The sequence below is a fragment of the Phacochoerus africanus genome, chromosome 3, assembly GCF_016906955.1.
Source record: "Phacochoerus africanus isolate WHEZ1 chromosome 3, ROS_Pafr_v1, whole genome shotgun sequence".
NCBI lineage: Eukaryota > Metazoa > Chordata > Mammalia > Artiodactyla > Suidae > Phacochoerus > Phacochoerus africanus.
Genome location: NC_062546.1, coordinates 186,543,970 through 186,562,044, shown reverse-complemented (window position 1 = coordinate 186,562,044; position 18,075 = coordinate 186,543,970). Strand labels below are relative to the sequence as shown.

Here is an 18,075-nt window from a genome sequence, read left to right as displayed (position 1 = left end):
GAGGAGCAGGAGGAGGAGGAGGAGCAGGAGGAGGAGGAAGAGGAGGAGGAGGAAGAAGAGATGGAGGAGGAGACGGAAGAGGAGGAGGAGACTGGCAAGGAGAAGCTGGAAGAAGAGGAGGTGGAGAAGGAGGTGGAGGAGAAGGAAGAGAAGTTGCCCTGGATGGACATTAAGGCTGAACTGCAGCCCACATCCCATGAGTCCCTGAAATGGCAGTGGCAGCAGCAGCTGAAGGTCTTAGTGAAGGAGAGGCAAGAGCAGGATGAGAAGGAGGCCATCAGCCGGTGAGCAGCCAGACCCCAGGGCGGGTTTGGGGGCGGGGGGGGGGGCTGAGTGCAGGGGGATCCTAGGAGGCAGTGGTGTGCTGGGGCTCTACCTGTGTGTGCTTCTCTTCCCAGCAGCTTTCATTGACATCACGGTTGGTGCCTACGCCCTCGGTGAGGGTATTTACAGAATATTACAGAGCTGAGCCTTAATTTTTTTCTCCAAGAGCAGGCTATTAACATTTACCATCACACCACGTCCAAATCTCCTAAATGGGTTTCTAAAGCCAGAAGAAAAGCACCACCACTTCTCCATTGGTCTCTCCCTGGGGCTGATCTGTGGCTGCTTTCTGTCCCTGTCGAGATGCCCTAGGAGTCCCTCCTGCGCCATCATAGTTTGAGGCATTTCCCCAACCCTGGCCCTGGAATGCAGACTCTGGCTGCCTGGGCTGGAATCCCACCACGTGTACCAGCCGTGTGACGTTTTGCAACTTGGTCTCTTCAAGCCATAGTCTGAACGTTTATAAAACTGGAACATGGATTCCTCACGGTGTTGGAGGGGGGAGTTAAGTGAGAATCCGCGTAGAGCACGCGGCACACACCGTACAGCAGAGTCGGGCGGGCGGGGGGACGTGAGCGCTGACCTCGGCGCCCCCGCCTCCCGCCCGGCAGGCTCCCGGCTTTCGCTAACCTGCAGGAGGCGCTGCTGGAGAACATGATCCAGAACATCTTGGTGGAGGCGAGCCGCGGAGAGGTGGTGCTCACCTCGCGGCCGCGCGTCATCGCCCTGCCACCGCTCAGCGTTCCCAGGTTGGGGCGCCCGGGCCAGCGGCCGCAGGGAGGGGAGCGAGAGGTTGCAGAGAGGGGCACCCTCGGAGGGAAGCCTCTCCTTCACCCGCTCTACCTGGGGCTTTTTGTCTTCCAGGATTCTGACTCCCGACTTGCTGCCCGCGGCGCCTCCGGGGCCGCAGCAAGGGGATACGAGCGGCACCACGGCACTGCCCCCTACCGACTATTCGCAGACACCAGCACACAGTCCCCCCTCCGACCTGCACCTCTAGGTTCCTACCGGCGCTCTCTCCGTCACCCCGCCAGTAAAGGATCCAGCCTTTTTTTTCTATATCTGCCTTGACTTTATTTCTCCGATGCGAAAAAAAAGCGCGCGCGCGACCTGAGAGGGACAGATGGTAGAAGCGGCCAAAGTGACTCCTTGAAGCCTTAGGGGCTGGGAGGTCGCGCCTCTCCGCTCCACACCTCAGTGAGGCGAGACGCAGCCGGGTGCTGGACCTGGTCTGGCCAGTGGAGGGCGCTTCGGGCGGAGCCTCGCTGGCCATTGCCCCAACAGAGCCTGGGGACAGGAGCCGAGCGCCAGGCCCGGTCTGCGCAGCAGGTGGCCGCAGGGCGAGGTGGCCACCCCTCCCCTTTCCCCACCGCGCCTGCTCCGAGGCTCGGCTCTTCCACCGCCAGCTTTTTCTCAGCATCTGCCGGGCTCCTGGGACTCTGCTAAGAGATTGGGAAGGAAGGGAAATCGAGGCACGTGCAAAGGGTCAACAACTAGACACTGGGATGCGGGTGGAGATCATCGCTAGATAGCGGGCCACAGACCCTACTAAACGACTCCTGTCGTGAATCTGAGTCCCCAGGAGGGGACGTCCCACCTTCCCTAGGATACCCACCTCCTGCTCCCCCTAACCTCCGCCTGGCAGCCTCTGTCCTCGGCTCCTCCCCCGCCTTCCCGAGGCAGGTGGGTGGAAAAGTGACATCTGGTGTTGTTCCAGAGGCGCCCAGGTCCCCGACACCCCCCCTTTACCCCCACCGCCAAGGCCTCGGTGGAGCTCTGGCCCCAAAGCCCAGGCGGGGGCGGGGAGAGAGGTGAGGGGCGCTCCGCCTCCTCTGAGTCAATATTTGCCCCGAGCAAACGGGCGCCCGGACAGGTGTGTGTGTGTGTGTGCGTGCGTGTGTGTGTGTGTGTGTGTGTGTGTGTCTATCTAGGGGCGGGGACTAAGCAGGCCGTATAAAGCGCGCTGAGCCCGGGCTCCGGCACAAGCTCCGGGGCGTGAGCTGGGGACCAAGCCAAGCAGGGCCCGATCGGGCGGAGGGTGGCCAGGAAGGGAGGGGCGGGCCAGGTGCGCACCTGTAGTGGCCGCCGCGGCCGCCGACGTGTCAGCCGCGGATGCGCGCAGGTGAGGGCGGCGGTAGCGGAGCGCTGTGCGGCACGGCCCTCGCCGAAGACCAGGACCAGGAGACCACCGCAGGCCACAGCCAGGCCCCGGGCCCTCCGCCCCCGCCCCGCGACGAGCCCCTCGCACAAACCGGACCTGAGCGTTTTGTTCGTTCGGCTCGCGTGAGGCAGGGGCGGCCTCTCAGCACCCGCCCGGGGGCCGAGCCGGATCGCCACGCAGGCACCTGTCGCCGCCGCCGCCGCCATACGGGTCGGAGAGGCTGTGCGCCGCTCCCCGGGCAGATCCGGCTCCCATCCGGCTCCGCCCGCCCTGCCTTGTCCTGCCCGCAACTCCTGGGCTGCCCAGCTAGATTCCGGAGAGTGCGGGCGGCCGCTCCACCGTTTGGCATAGGGGGCTGTGGCCCAGGTCAGGAGCATTTTCCGAGGTGGAAACCCGGCTTCTAGTCCGGATCTGTCCCAGCGACTTCTGTGGCCTTGGGCAAGTCATTTTCTGGCCCCTCCCAGGGTTTTGCGCTTTGCACAATGTGGAGGGTTGGTCTGGCCTCCTGCAAGGGCCCCACCAGTCCCCATATCCTGGTTCCTGGGCTTTTAGCGATACTTTTGAGCCCCCCGACGCGGAAAGTTGGAGGCTCTGGGGGGCTTGGAGCAAGAGCTATGAGGTGTGGAAAATCTGGGTGGTGGGAGCTAGAACCACAAGGGAGATAAGTCTGGCTCCTCTGGGTCTCTTTGGGGCTGACATCCTGAGGATTCACTCCCTGCGGTGTCTTTCAGTCTCCCCATGTTGGAGACAGACAGTCAGACAGATGGAAAAGGACAAACACAGGGTCCAGGAGCCCTTGCTTGATAGGGCAGCTCACCACCTTTCCCAAACTTCATAATCCCAAGGCCTCTTGTTTCAGTCAAATGGGGGTGGGGGTGGGTCTAAGTAGCCCTCAGATTAGGTGGGAGTCCGGGGTCATTAGCGACAACCCAAACCTGGGACAGCCCACCTCCCTTTCCAATGACTCAAAGGGTTAAGATCTGACATGGGGGAGGAGGAGGAAGATTGCCCTAGACTGCTGGCCCCCAGAACTGATTCTCCGTCCTGTGATTCCAGGTGGCCTCCATTCCCTCTCCCCAAATTGATGGCGATGCTGAGCCGGCCCCAGAGGGAGGGGCTGGCTGTAGGTCTGGGATGGAGGGACATCTCCTTGAACAGCGTAGGGAGCCCCAGTTTCCCCTAAGGGTGAGGAAGCACCATGGGCAGGCACTGTCCCCCCACTCCCACCCAGGCAGAGGCAGCCCCCAGGGAGATGGGAATGAGGGTCAGGAGTCAGTGGTCCCTTCTGACTCCAATTTGGATCCTGGAGGTGCTGGCTTGCCCCCTCCATGTTTCCCCCACTTCACTGCCATCTCGCCCCACACTACCCGCAGGCTCCACTGGATCTGCTGAGTCCTTGGCACCGAGAAAGGGAGGGGGAGGGGATGAGATGGCTCTGACAGATCCCAGGCAGGTTTGGGGAGAGGGTGGACAGCAGGCTGGATCCACATGCAACAGCCTTGGGGCAGGAGGGTGGGGGGTGAGGGGAGAGCCGGTGGGTCCCAGGCTGGGTGTGTGCAGCCCCCTTCCCGGCCTCCCTGGCCAGGCTTGTGGCTTAGGCCCGGCCCTCTGCTCCTTGCCTGGCACTGATTCATTTGCCTGTCAGGGGCCTGGCGCTGATACATCTTCCCTGTGTCACTGAGGGCTTCCTCTCCCCTCCCCCAATCCTAGAAGGGGGCTAGAGCTCTTCCCCTCTGGCTAGGATTCCAGATCCTAGGGCTATCAACAAAAAGGCCTCCCCTTGGAATGAACCCCCCTCCAACCACCACCACCACCACCACCACCACCACACACACACACACACACACACACACACACACACACACACACTCTTATAGCAGTCCTAGGGATGGGGGTGAGAAGAATGAGGCCACCAGTGGGCTGAGGGGTCTTCCCTTAGGACAGAGAGCCACTGCCTCCCCCTTCAGCCCTGGGAGCCCCATTTCCCCAGACCTCCACCCCCATCCCCCCATCCCCAAGACCCGCATTTCCTGGACTCACCAGGGATCTGGCCTCTCCTCCAAGTCCCTCCTCCCCTGCCTGGCCAGGGGTGGAGTCTCCAGGCGCCAGGCAGGCCTGCAGGTGCGGGGGCTTTGGGAGGGGGGTGCTCAGCAGCTGGTGTTCGAGGCGGGCCCCCACCCCCTCCCCCTTCCTGCTCAAAGCCTGTTTCCTGTCATCCCTGTCAGCACCCAGGGCGGGGGAGGAGACAGGTACTGGAGGAAGCGGAAAAAGGGAAAGAGCAGTTGGAGTGCAGTGTGGTGGGACGGGGGAACCGGCAAGGAGAAAAGGAGTGGGGGGAAGGATGAGAAAAAGAGCGGAGAAGCCAAGCAGAAGTTAAGCAGAAGCGCAAAGGGACGGATGGAGGGTGCAGCCCAGAGTGGGGTGAGAACCACAGGGATGATTTCAGGGTCCAGAGAGGCTGCAGACACCCTGCTCTGACCCCAGATGGTTAGGGCGAGAGTTAGAGGGACCCCAGAGATGGAGAGACACAGGGCAGTGTGTGATAACAAGGGATGCGCACTCCAGGGAGCGGGAGGGTCAGGGGTGAAGATGTTGGGTCAGAGGTCAGGGTTACCAGGGATGGAGGCTACGGTGTGGAAGAAGGGGGAGGCTATGTAAAAACAGCCTCCATCCCACCCACATGGGGACGGGAAATTACCTACCACAAATGAGAAAGAGGTGGCTTCTATGGGAGCGGCAAATGGGACAGCCAGGGCTGGAGGTGAGGGTGACAGCCCTATCTAGGGGGACCCATCTCTTCCCACGACGGGGCAAGAGGTGAAGAGGGGCAAAGCTCAGGCCATGTGAGCAGGGGGGGCAAGGATCAGACTCTGTCCCCCCCTTTCTCTCTTGGCCACAGCTGGACAGACAGCCGTGGCAGCAGCCTGGGCCCCACTATCCACCTGCTTATTCTGGCCCAGTCTTGGCACCTTCGGGTGCGGAGGCCGCCCAGGGTCCCTGTGAGAGTGGGGGGACATGGGAGTGGAGGCCCTGATGGGGGGGCTCGTACACAGGTGCTAATCCCCAATCCCAGCCAAGGCAGAACCAGAGCCTCTCTGACCTTCTCGGAGATTAGTCCCCATGGTGACAGTGGCAACTGGCCCCCTCATTCTGGCTAGGCCAGGTGTGTGTGTGGGGGGGGGGCAGGATGGGGAGGGAAGGGAGCCTTCCTGAGGCATCACAGGATCACAGGAGTCAGGGCTGGGAGGCCCCTCCGGGATCAGCAGTTAGCTTAGTTTTCAGGTACAAAACTGTGGCCCTTCCAAGGCCACATATGGAGCCAGGAAAAGCATCGGGACCAGAGGAGGCCAGACGAAAACAAAGGAAACTGGGATATACCCACACCCACAGCCACCCTCCAAACTCCCCAACTGAGCACATCAGTAGAATGGCTCTAATGGGGTGAAGCAGGAAGGCTCCCCATCCTGAATGTTAAGCTGGCTTCCACAGGGCAAGTGTGGGTGGGGGATGCAGCTATGCTGGCTGCCCCAACCCCTCCCCATGACCTAGCTCAGCCCCAGGGCAGGGGGGAAGAACTGGGCAGCGGAGCCAGTTATAACCACAACCACCCCAGCCTCCATGACAGTAACAGCAAACATTTATTTGCTGCCTCCCGCGGGCTAGTTCTGGGTTTCACATGCATTTCAATCTTCACAACAGTTTCTAAGGCAGTCATTTCCGTTTCACAGAGGGAAAATTTGAAAGGTAGAGTACAAGTTCTTCCAACTTGTAAGCAGTGGAGCTTGGGTTTGGGATTTTTAACCAAGGTAGTGGGCTGCAGTTTTGTTTTGGTTTTTTTTGTTTTTGTTTTTTTAAGAGCTGCACCTGCAGCATATGGAAGTCCCCAGGCTAGGGGTAGAATCAGAGATGCAGCTGCCGGCCTACACCACAACCACAGCAACGTGGGATCTGAGCCACGTCTGTGACTACACCACAGCTCACGGCCACGCCGGATCCCTAACCCACTGAGCAAGGCCAGGGATCGAACCCACATCCTCATGGATACCAGTCAGGTTCTTAACCTGCTGAGCTCAACAGGTACTCCCAAAGCCCACACTCTTAACCTTTCTAGTGTCTTATGATCATCAGTCTGCTCTAGGCAACCAGGGAGTGGGTTGTGTGCCTGTGAAAGTACACGAGGCACCCAGCACAGTGCCTGGCACATAGTACATCTTATCAAACATTTGAGGAAAAATTGAGGGAACAAATGTCCGCACATAAATGAATGTGACCACTGAGGTGTCTATTGAATCCTAGAAGGAGACTGTTCACAGGCGATGCACATGGGATCCCTCAGGATGAATGTGTGTACGTGTGCCTTGTGCAAGCCCCCTGGCTCTGCATCTGGGTGAGTGGGTGGTGGTGAAAGCTGCCTCCCATCTCTCTGGATCTCTGGGGGGGGGGGGCAGAGAAGAGGGGCTCTGTTGATAGAGAGACTGGGACAATGGGACCCTGCCTGAGCTGACTACACCCTCACCCGTGTTATCTCTGTCTCCCAGGAGACCAGACCTCACAGCCCCAGGGAAAGTGCTCCCTGCCTGTTCCCAGCTCCAGACCTGGGGTGGGGGTGGGGACTGGAGGAGCAGGGCTGCAAAGGAGGTGCTGGTGATGGTACAGGGTTGAGGGAAGGTGCCATTCACAGAATTTGCATCTTCAGTCGCCAAAGCCCTGGCTGATTTCCCAGTGAAATGAGGGGTCAGGGGTGGGGGCAGGCTGATTCGAGGAGGGAACACTGGCCCCAGCCACCTCGAAGCTGGCCATGGAATGGGGCTAAATATGAGGGAGATACCAACTTCCCTGGGAATTCTCAGCACCGTTACCTGGGATGGAGAGCTGGGCGAGAGGCCAGGTTGGGTTGGAGGGCCTCTTTCTTTCTTATTTTTTTCTTTTCTCTTTTGCTTTTTAGGGCTGCACCTGGGACATATGGCAGTTCCCAGGCTAGGGGTTGAATCGGAGCTACAGTTGCTGGCCTATGCCACAGCCACAAAAACTCAGGAACAAAGCCTCATCTGTGACCTACACCACAGCTCAAAGCAACACACCAGATCCTTAACCCACTGAGTGAGTCCAGGGACCGATCCTGCATCCTCATGGATACTAGTCGGGTTCTCAATCCACTGAGCCACAACAGGAGCTCCTGGGTTTGAGGGTTTCTTTGTCGGATCTACATTTCCCCACATGGGATGGGGATTTGAGTGGGATCCAGGGCTTCACTGAGGACACAGGACTGAGTCTGAAAGCTTCTCTGTGGGACCTTAGGGTACATTATGGGATGGGTGTTGCTGTAGAATCATGGGGGGTGGGGTGGGTCCTGAGGATTTCTCTGTGCCACCAAGGGTCCCTATATGAGATGAAGGACTGAATAGGGCGTAAGTAGGGGTCATGAGATCCCTATGAGATCTTGAGGTCCTTTTGGATGTATAGACCTGGGGACACTTGTTTTTTGTCTACCTACCTCCCCCTCCTCCCCCATGCCCAGGGGCTGAGGCTGTGGATGTGGAAGAGGTAGGGGTGAGGGTGCTGAGCTGGCAAACAAAGCCACCTGTGCATCCATCCTTCAGGAAGCTCGGAGCACAACTGATCTGGGAAAACAAACAGGACCAGCTGCTGGGGGGAGGGGGTGGAAGGAGGCTAGGAGGGGACTGGGTCGGGGAAGCCTTGAGGGCTGGAAGTGGAGCATCTCGGTGGAGAAAGGAGGCTGGGAGGGGGTCCATAGTACAGAAAAGGGGTAGGGATCTCCGAGTCCCATGCTGCCACGCCACGCACACTGCCCCCCAGCCCCTTCCCCTCAGTGGCTCGTTCTTCCCTTTCTTGATGACTATGAGGCCTGGAGCCAGGAAGGGGTCTGGAGGGAGATGGGGAGCCTGAGAAAGGTCTAGGATCTGGGCAACTGACTATTGGCAGTGATGGTGAGTGTGCCCATTTCTGAGGGAGCTGGTGAAGGCAGGAGAACTAAAAACCATGGACTATATAGGCTGTCGGTGATGGGACCCTCACACCCGTTCCCCTGACGAGGAAACTGAGGGAGAGGAGGGGGAGGGCTAGCTAGTGCCACATGGCTACTTAGAGCAGAGCCAAGATCAGAATTTAGGAATAAGAAGAATAGTGGCTGTTCTCATACACAGGTCTCCATCTCAAGTCCGACCAGACTCCCCACCACTTCCCCCCAGACTTTGAAAACACACACACACACACACACACACACACACACACACACACACACACACACACACACACACACCTTCCTGTGGAATAAGTCTTCTCACCAACACCTGGTGGACTGGAAACTGCCCTCCCAGATCCTAAGCCTTTACGCCCGCAAACACAGCGTCCAGCCTCTGCCATACACCCCCGCACTCTGCGCCCACGTCACGGACCAGCGCAGACGCACGGCCTGACGCACTTGCCACCCGTGCCCCATGCCCCTCCCCACCTCAGCCTCCCACCACCTCCCTCCCCCTCCTCCGTCCCCAACACGAACGCTTTCCACTCAGCGCGGCTCGCGCGCCCCCCCTGGTGGCCAAAGTCGGAATTGCTTCACAGAAGTGGGAGAGGGAGCAGAGTGAAAAGACTGGGTCCCACAGGTCCCACCGCTGCCATAGCCCTGACTTTGAAATCGAGGCCAAGTGCGGAACCCAGAACTGTTTCTTACCTCCCTTTGTATTTCGTTCTTGCTCTTTTCGGTTTGGGGAAAATTATATCCTTTTTGTCCAAACCCCCTCTATCCTGGGGCGTCAGGGGACTGGGCACCCCTCAGATCCTAACCCCAAGCAAACCTGGTTGTGGTTGTCCCTGCTCTAACTCAAAACCTCCAAACTGGACTTTAATCCCTATGTTCTAGGGCCTCGTACTTTTGGCATTCACCTTCACACACGTTGTGATCCTCAACAGCAATTCCTCCCCAGTGAAAAAGAAAGAACCAGGAGAGACTCCGGTTTCCCCCAGTGCCTGTTCTCAGCGCGCCAGAACTTCAAGAGTGGGGAGGTTGGTAAGATAGGCAACCCATCACCCCTTCCCCCGCGACTCTCACTGGTGAATTTCTCCTTCTCGCGCGGACATTTGGCCCAATCTGACCACCCCATTTACTTCTTACTCATTCGAGAAATTTTATCAAGCACAATTTTATTATGTGTCAAGCATTGTGCTAGGCTGGAGGATGACAACTGGAAACAAGACCGACACAGCCTCTGCCCCTTTAAATGGAGCTTACACTCTTGTACAAAAGGAAGCACTCAGTATAGCCATACACAAGAGTTGAAAATGACAACTTTACAGAGTATTAAATGCTATAAAGAAAAGAGGATAATGGGGGTTCTTTTGTGGGTCAGCAGATTAAGGATCTGCTCAGGTCACTGCTGTGGTCCAGGTTTGATCCCTGGCCCAGGAACTTCTGCATGCCTCGGGTGCAGCCAAAAAAAGAAAAGAAAACAAGGGGATGATGCCAGGAAGAGCATCACCTAGCGGGTGGAAAAGTAGCCAGCATGCCACGATCTCATGACTAAAACGCTCCAGTAACAGGAACACAAACGCAAAGGCTCTGAGGCTGGAGTGAGCTTGGCAGTCGGGAGAAAGCAGAGAGGCCAGCATGACTAGACTTCTGGATCTGGGCAGCTGCAGCTGGACTGTGAGCCCTTTTAGTCCCAAGAGCACTGGCTTTGCAGTCAAAAGGTCTAAATTCTAATCTTGCTCTGATACTGGCTAGCCACGGAAAAGGGCCTGTGCCTCCTGGAGCCTCCATTTCCACGTCTTTTAACCCAAAGCAACCACGTTGGACAGTTGAGTCTATAAGGGAAGCACTTAGTTCATGCAAACAACAAACTATTATTTCCCTTCTTACCCATCCCTCCATTTCTGCTAGAATACCCTCTCCATTAAGGAAAACTCATAGTGTTGCCAGAAGCCTTTGTTTCTCATTGGCAGTCATGATGGTTAGGGAATTCTGCTGCAAGTTGTAAGGAAATTTCTTCCCTGGAACTTGCTTGGGGCTCCAAGCCTCTTCCCCTAAACTTCTCCCTCCCCACACCCCACTTTCTCCCACCTTCCGTGACCCAGGGATTGATCGCAAGAGCCAGGATCTACAGTCAAGACAGAAACCCAGGCTCACACCTCAGCTGGGCTGCTTCCCAGCTCTGACACCTCTCAGACTGCGTCCCGGAACCCTCTGGGACTCAGTATCGTCTGTAAAATGTAGACGAAATGTCCTCGGCGGGTCTGCGTGAGAATTAGCTGAGACCACGCATGAGAAAGCTCTGAGCACAGGGTCTGGCCCGAACTAGGCCCTCGATAATCAGCTGCTTGCTCTCGGGCTGACATGGAGACCGGAGGCCCCAAACCCTGGAGCTCTGGCGGGGGGTGGCTGGCAGCGTCGAGGTTCTGGCGGTGCTAACGTCGAAACATTCTTCCTCCGGACAGCAGCCAGCCACTCCCTACACGCTTTGGAAATCCGCGCCTTCCCTCGGGCGGTTCGAGTTTCCTGCGCTCAGCGCCGTCTTGCGGCGAGTCCTGGTCATTGCCTCTTTTCAGCACCTTTGCTCAAGAAAACTCCGAGAGCTCAGGGCCGGGGCTGGGAACTCGAACTTGGGAGAAAGGGTGCCATGACGGCCCATCCTCCGGGGAAAAGCGGACTAAGGGGCCTGAGGAAAATTGCTGGCGGGAAGCCTTGTTTACTTCCTCCCTAGTGTCGCCCACAAGGAAGGCCTCGACCTAGGGCTAAAGAAAGGGCGGAGTTTACACGCCTGGAAGAAGTTCCACATCTCGAGCAGGAAAGCGCCGTTTTAGCGGGGTGGCCACTAAAGGATCTGAGGATCTGAGCCTGGGAGGGTTCGCCTTGCCTGGCTCAGGCCCCCAAAAAAGAAAAAGCGGAGTCAGCCTTGGCTGTGGCGGGTGCAGGACGTGTGTCTCAGCAATTTCTATTGTACTCCCCGAGGGCTGGGCCAGGTCAGCGGCTGCAGGAAAGGCCTCGGCTTCCCCGGGGACACCAGAGCTGACCGCCGCCTGCCCGCTGACTCAGCTCCCCCCACCCCAGCGAGAGAGGGTGCGGGGAGGGGGCGAGGCCTGGTATAAAGCCCCGCAGGCGCAGCCCGCGCGCAGCCTCTCCATTTTCCGCCAGTACCGCGCTCACCCACCCGGTGAATACTCGGCGCAAGGGCAGGATCTCGTCGGTCGGGGGAGGGCGAGATGGGGGGAAAGCTGCTCGCAGCCCGGGTCCAGCCCGCGGGTCCTTCACCTCCCACCCGGGTTGGGCGGGCCTGGGCGGGGAGAGGGCTTTTGGGACGCTGAGCGCTTGGTCCGGTTCTTGTCTGCAGCGGCATGAGCAGCGCCCCTGCGCAGGGCCCAGCGCCCGCCAGCCTCACGCTTTGGGATGAGGAGGACTTCCAGGGCCGCCGCTGCCGGCTGCTGAGTGACTGCGCCAACATTGGCGAGCGCGGAGGCCTGCGCCGGGTGCGCTCGGTCAAGGTGGAAAATGGCGCGTGAGTGATCGCCCCGGCGCGCTGGGGCTGGATTGGGGGACTCGAGGCTCCCCGGGCGCAAGCTCGGAGACTGGGACCCCGGATCCCAGCCCTCCAGTCCCCAGACTGTATGTAAGCCCTGCCTGAGAGAGACCCACCAACATGGAAAACCCCCAGGCTTCCTCAAAACTCCCCACCAGCCCCAGGACAAATCATGGGACAGACTGTATCCTTGGGTGCGCTAAAGAGACAAAGGCGAGAAGGCAATCTTTGCCGGACTCCCCGGGGCCAGTCTGAACCCTAAAGGGGTTCCCAGGGTAGTTTCGCTCTCCCCAAGTTAAATGGCTCTATGCTTCATTTAACAAAAGAAGCCAAAAAAAAAAAAAAAAAAAAAGAAAAGAAAAGAAAAAAAAAGAAAGAAAGAAAGAAAAGAAAAAAGAAGAAGCCAAATCCTTTCCACTCTCCCTACCCTGGTCCCCTAGAGACTGGGGCCCTCTGGAGAACTGAGGCTCCCCAGCTTTGCAGCTTGTCACTATTAAGTTGGCGGGTTCCTACATCTATCTTTGCAGGGACCTAAATTCTTGAGGTAAGAGTGCTTGGTAATGTGATCTTCCTAGACTGGAAAATTCCTTCCAGCCTGGGGGCCCTGAGCTGGAAGCCTGGACCCCTCAAATCCAAGATAATGGCCTCTAGAAGGGCTGAGTTGCTTTACAGTGGGTGTGTCGGGGAAGGTCCTAGAGTGGAAGGAAAGACGGGTTTTAGTAGCAAGTAAGGGGAAGGGAGGGATGAATGAGGCTGGGGCAGATGCCTCCTAGTCCCTTTTATCTTTCTCCAGATGGGTGGCCTTCGAGTACCCCGACTTCCAGGGGCAACAATTTATTCTGGAGAAGGGTGACTATCCTCGCTGGAGTGCCTGGAGTGGCAGCGGTGGCCACCACAGCGACCAGCTGCTCTCTTTCCGGCCGGTACTCTGTGCAGTAAGTTAAGTCCTCCCCCTCCTCCTCTGCATCACAGTCCAAGTTCCAAGCCCTGGCCCCACTGTGGCACCTGGGAAAGGTCGTCCACTCACTGTCTGGAGGTGTGTACATACAACTTCTGGATGGGTACTAGTGGCATTACTTCCCAGAACCAGAGAGGTCTCTGAAAGTCGGGAATATGGGACTAAGCCAGGTGTCGGAAATCAGCACCTCGGACAGTGCCAAGGCCCTGCCAATCTTGAACTCCTGTCCATTCCTCACATCCTGTTGTCCATTATCACACAGCCCTGTGAGGTCGGGGTGGCTGTTGTTAGCCTTATACATAGGCGTGGAAATGGGGCTCAGATGGGCAAAGTGATTTGCCCCCGGTCACAAGAGTTATCATGAAGATGAGACAAAAATCAGGGATCAAGGCTGAGAAGGGGTTAGTCTCTGTGTGGATGTTGCAGAGTCGGGGAAAGCACTGTTCATGAGTCAGATATACTGCAGGAGAGGATCGCACCCCCCACTTCTGCTGACTCAGTACCCTACTAGCAAGGCCTGGTACTTGTGGGGTGGAGGACAGAGAACAGGTGCTGACTCAGTCCAGCTTCTCCATTCTAGGAAGCCCAGGAGCCCTGTGGGTGGGGGAGCATGGGACAATGGGAGCCCAGCCGTAACAAACATTGATGCCCTGGCCTGTATGTTCTGACTCTGCCATCAACGTTTTGCTGGGTCCTACCCTATGAGAGGCTATGCCCAGGGTGTTGGGCAGGGGGTTGGATAGTCAGTGAGCCCCTTAAAGACAATGTCTTGGTTAGTGGACCAGAGCTCTGATTTTCCTCCTGCAAAACAGGTCCATGTCACAAGATGCCCTCTAGCCCTAACCTGGAAGGGTCTTTGGGAACCACCCAGTCTCACCACCTCATTCCAAAGATATAGAAGGGGCCAACCAGGGTGGGGAACCTCTGAGCATCCCAGCTTCCCAGACTGATATGGAGCAAGTGAAGCAAACTCTTGGTGTGCTTATGGATCCTGTGTCTGCACAGCTTGTACTGGGCAGCAGGGTGGGGGATAGGGCTGAGAATGTGTCCATTAATGCCCCTTTGGCCTGATCTGTCCACCTCTCCCTCCCTGCACCTTAGAACCACAGTGACAGCCGTGTGACACTGTTTGAAGGGGAAAACTTCCAGGGCTGCAAGTTTGAACTCAATGACGACTACCCATCCCTGCCCTCCATGGGCTGGACCAGCAAGGACGTGGGTTCCCTCAAAGTCAGCTCTGGAGCGTGAGTCCTGGGACTGGAACAGGAAAGAAGAGCAGGGAGGCAATGGAGACCAGGGAGGAGTTGGAGGGAAAGGTGATGGGGGATGCTAAGAGACACAGTAAAGAGAGACACAGTAAAGAGAGAAGTTGGGGGCTGGTGGACAGGAGGAGTGAGGTCAAGGGGAAATGAGCCGATGGAGACAGACTGGGAGGGAGGGGGCAGGGACTAGGAGAATGGGAGTCAAGGGAAAGATGTGGAGGTAGAGGGAGGGATTGCAAATGTGGGAGAGGAGGCAATGGAGGGTGGGAATAGAAGACAAGGTGAGGAAAGTGTTAGGAAGACCGGGAGCAGTGGGCAGGGCAGCGAGAGATCCATGCAGGGAAAACTGAAGCCATGGTTGTAGAGCTGGGCCTTGGAAGCTGGAAAGGAGGACTAGTAATGGAGGACATGGGTGAGGTGGGGGCGGAGCTTACGCATCACCCCTGTGCCCTCCTGGCCTAGGTGGGTGGCCTACCAGTACCCAGGCTACCGGGGCTACCAGTATGTGTTGGAGCAGGACCGCCACAGCGGGGAGTTCCGCAACTACAGTGAATTCGGCACGCAAGCCCACACTGGGCAGCTCCAGTCCATTCGGAGAGTCCAGCACTAAGCCCCCCAGCCCCAGAGCCTCTCCTGAGCACCCTCAATAAAGGCTCCTGAACCTGCCTACCCCTCTTGCCTCCTTCTTGGTGTTTTGCTTTTTAATCTCCATCCTCAAGCTTCTGAGGGTCCTTCTCTGCCAACCTGACCCTCCCCTCAGACTCCAGGACCCTTGACTATGGAGCATATCCTGGCTTAGGATGTATGTGGCTGATGGGGCTGAGATGGAACTACTGGTAAGAATCCTGGGGATCCCGTTAAATGCAACCGGTCCCACACCTCTTCTTGGTAAAAGGCCCATCAGCTTGGACCAGAGGTACCACTAGCACAGATGGTGCCTTTGCCTTCCTCTAGCTTGGGTGCACACAGCTCCACAGCAGGGTTCGGAGCTGAATTTCAAGCTTCACGGACCCCCAGAGCCAGGCACCATCACACAGGGAAGGACCCCCTTAACTCAGCAGGAGCCCTGTTGGGTTCCTCTCTAACCCCCATCCTCACCCCAGGCATTTCCAGCCTTTATCTTCACCCTGGCTCCCAATCCAGCCTGAGGGAAGCCTGCACCCCTTTCCCAGCTTTGTCAAATTTCTGCCAAACAGAGGAACAAGGATGTGAGAGGGGTGACTGGTGGGAGGTCTCACTGCCTCCTAGGGATTTCTAAGGGGTAGATATCCTCTCTTTGAGCCAAGCCCCAGACCCTTTGGATGACAATCCCTCATGTGGTATTGAGCTTTAGCATTTATAAAGGATGTTTTTACCTCACCTCTTAGCAATCTCAAACAGCTCCCTCTTCATACTTCCTCTCCCTCCCCGCTCCTCAGAAGACTAGTGAGCTGGAGAAGCTACCCCTTAGCCCCTGACCACAGTAAGCCTGGGTTCTTGAGCAGGTGGTAGAAGCCCACAGCCGTGGTGGGGCCGAGTGTGGCAGCAGCCATCAGAGGCCATGGTACCAATGTAGCTTCTTCCCAATGCCCTCTTGGGTCCGATTTGTGATAACTCAGTCCCACATAGGAAGGACCTCCAAGGTTAGGATGCCCTTCATCCTGCCCCTCAGGGATTCTTATGTTTTCAGGCCCCTAGTGGACTTATCCGTAGGGAGGGAGCGCATCGCCCCAGCCGGGAGAGCCAAGATGGTGTTGGGGAAAAGCCAGACTTGGACCCGGGCTGTTCCCAGGGGCCAAGCTGTAAAAGTCAAGCATCTGCTCCCTTGGGAAGAGCCCTGGACCAGACGTCAGAACACCTAAACCCAGCCACATGGCATTCCTGAGCCACAGTTCCCTCACCTGTAAACTGGGGCTACTGATTCCTGCCTTGTCTCTCTCACAGGGTTGCTGTGAGGGTTCAAAGAGAACCCCCTGAAGATGCTCATGGTGTCACAGAAAAGCTTTGGGGCAGTTACCATAGGACAGTCCTTCCCCTGTCTCCCCTCATAGATTCCAGGGTCAGGTCAGGGGACCAAAGGACAGAGTGTTAGATGGGGTATGAGTTCTGCTTTATACCTGGATGGGTTCTAGAGTCCATGGCCCCTGTTGCATTGGGTCATCCTAAGAGCTTCCGTTCTTCATCCATTTCACCAAAGAAGAAACGGAGCTTCTCTGAGATGGAGAAGTCTTGATGAGGTCATCCACTTAATTGATGACAAAGCCAGGACCTGAACACGGATTTCCTAATCCCAAATCCAGGCTGTTAAGTGGAAGCTGACCTGAGCCGTGGGCAAAAGCCTCAGGCCTCAGCAGAGCTCCAAACCTTTGTGGTCTCCAGAGGAGCCTGGGGTTCCTAGATAGTCACAGGCTCCTAACTATCCCCTTGGGGGGAGATGGTAGAAGTAACAACAGGTAAATGTATACAGCTTTGTCTGAGTACCAGGCAAGTATTATATAAGCCTAATAATTCTGTGTAGTAGGTACGATACACCCCATTTTACAGATTAAGAGACTAAAGTACAGAGGTTATGTAATTTTCCCCAAAGCCACACAACTAGGAAATGGGAAATGTGGAGCTGGATCCACACCCAGACAAACTGGTCTCAGAGCCCAGATCTCAGAGCCCTGCTTTGGGGGTCAGGCAACAGGCAAAGGGAGACCTGGCATCCACCACCAGCTGAACCGACCTCCCTTCAGGAAGGTCCATGGCTACCAGGACGAGTCAGCAAGATGCCTTCAGGAACTGGCAGTATGACCATGACCAGGGCACGCTCTCCCTCTAGGTCTCAGTATCCCCACCTGTACAATGAAGGAATTGGGGAGCTAATATGTGTAGTAGGCTTCGCCAGCATGGATCTTCTAGGTTTTCTCAGACCCAGGGGTCCAACTCTGCTCCCCATGCCAGCAACTAAAGAGTGAGGAGTGGGCACAGTGGCCAGGTGGGGCCTGAGCATTTTCACCTTCCAATCCTCCTTCCATTCTGGGCAGGCTGATGGTGCATAGAACCCTGTGGGTGGGAAGCCAGGTGGGAGAAGGATGGACGGAGAGCTGCCCAGACCCACCCACTGGCTGCACTCAGCTAAAGGCCAAAGGGGCCGGAGGAGGTCATCTGTTTTCCAGTGGTGTGGCCAAGATCCACGTGGGGTGGGGGTGCAGCCCTCACAAACTCTTCCCAGAGCCAGCCCACCCCTTCAGCCCCTGAGCCCTCAGTGAGGTGGGGGCCAGAGCCTGAGCTGTCAATCCTTCCCCAGATGGGAGCTGGCATGTCTGGGTAGATCCTCACACCAGGCACCTCTCCCTTCTGCCTCAGCCTTCCGCTGAGAGCATTAAGTGGGTGAGACCTGCTGCCTCCCTGCTCTTGCAATTCTGGCCTCTTGCTCCTTATTTTCCATCTGGGGAAGGGAGAAGAAGGCATGATGGAGAGAGATTGGGACATCAGCCCCACTCTCAAGGCCATCCTCTTTTTTGAAACCCTGAGTTTTGTCCCCCGGGGACATCCCAACCTCTCATCTTTCTCCCATCAGATTCCCCTTCCACATTCTGAGGCCTCCATCTTTATCCCTTTAGGATCCTCTAGGGTACTGGGATCCCCCTCATTTGCCCCTAAACTCACCTCCCACATTCCTCCTTGGTTCCTTCTGATTCTTGGCACTCTCCACCAGCAAGAATGAGCATCCCAGCAGCCAGAGCAAGTAAGGAATGCACAGGGGCTCCGCAGAATCATTCCCCTCCCATAAGCTGAACTTCCCAGACATCCTCAATCATGAACCCCAAGACCAGGGATCCTGCAGGAAACCTGCCCACTCCAAACCAGCCACAG

The 18,075-nt window shown here is 57.1% G+C and overlaps 1 protein-coding gene across 1 annotated transcript; it reads left to right on the top strand.

Annotated features, from left to right (window-relative positions):
* The first annotated feature begins 11,829 nt into the window (after nucleotides 1–11,829).
* Nucleotides 11,830–14,908, top strand: CRYBA2 (crystallin beta A2). The gene is made up of 4 exons (XM_047770489.1): nucleotides 11,830–11,994; nucleotides 12,809–12,950; nucleotides 14,075–14,217; nucleotides 14,698–14,908. The coding sequence occupies exons 1-4, from the start codon at nucleotides 11,834–11,836 to the stop codon at nucleotides 14,843–14,845; spliced, it is 594 nt and encodes a 197-aa protein (XP_047626445.1). The 5' UTR covers nucleotides 11,830–11,833; the 3' UTR covers nucleotides 14,846–14,908.
* Nucleotides 14,909–18,075: the final 3,167 nt, after the last annotated feature.

Excerpts from the sequence above, each read along its gene's own strand:
- CRYBA2 (XM_047770489.1), top strand. The coding sequence starts at position 11,834 with ATGAGCAGCGCCCCTGCGCAGGGCCCAGCGCCCGCCAGCCTCACGCTT. Across the intron at positions 12,951-14,074 it reads TCCGGCCGGTACTCTGTGCA|AACCACAGTGACAGCCGTGT; the intron begins GTAAGTTAAGTC and ends CCTGCACCTTAG. Across the intron at positions 14,218-14,697 it reads CTCAAAGTCAGCTCTGGAGC|GTGGGTGGCCTACCAGTACC; the intron begins GTGAGTCCTGGG and ends CTCCTGGCCTAG.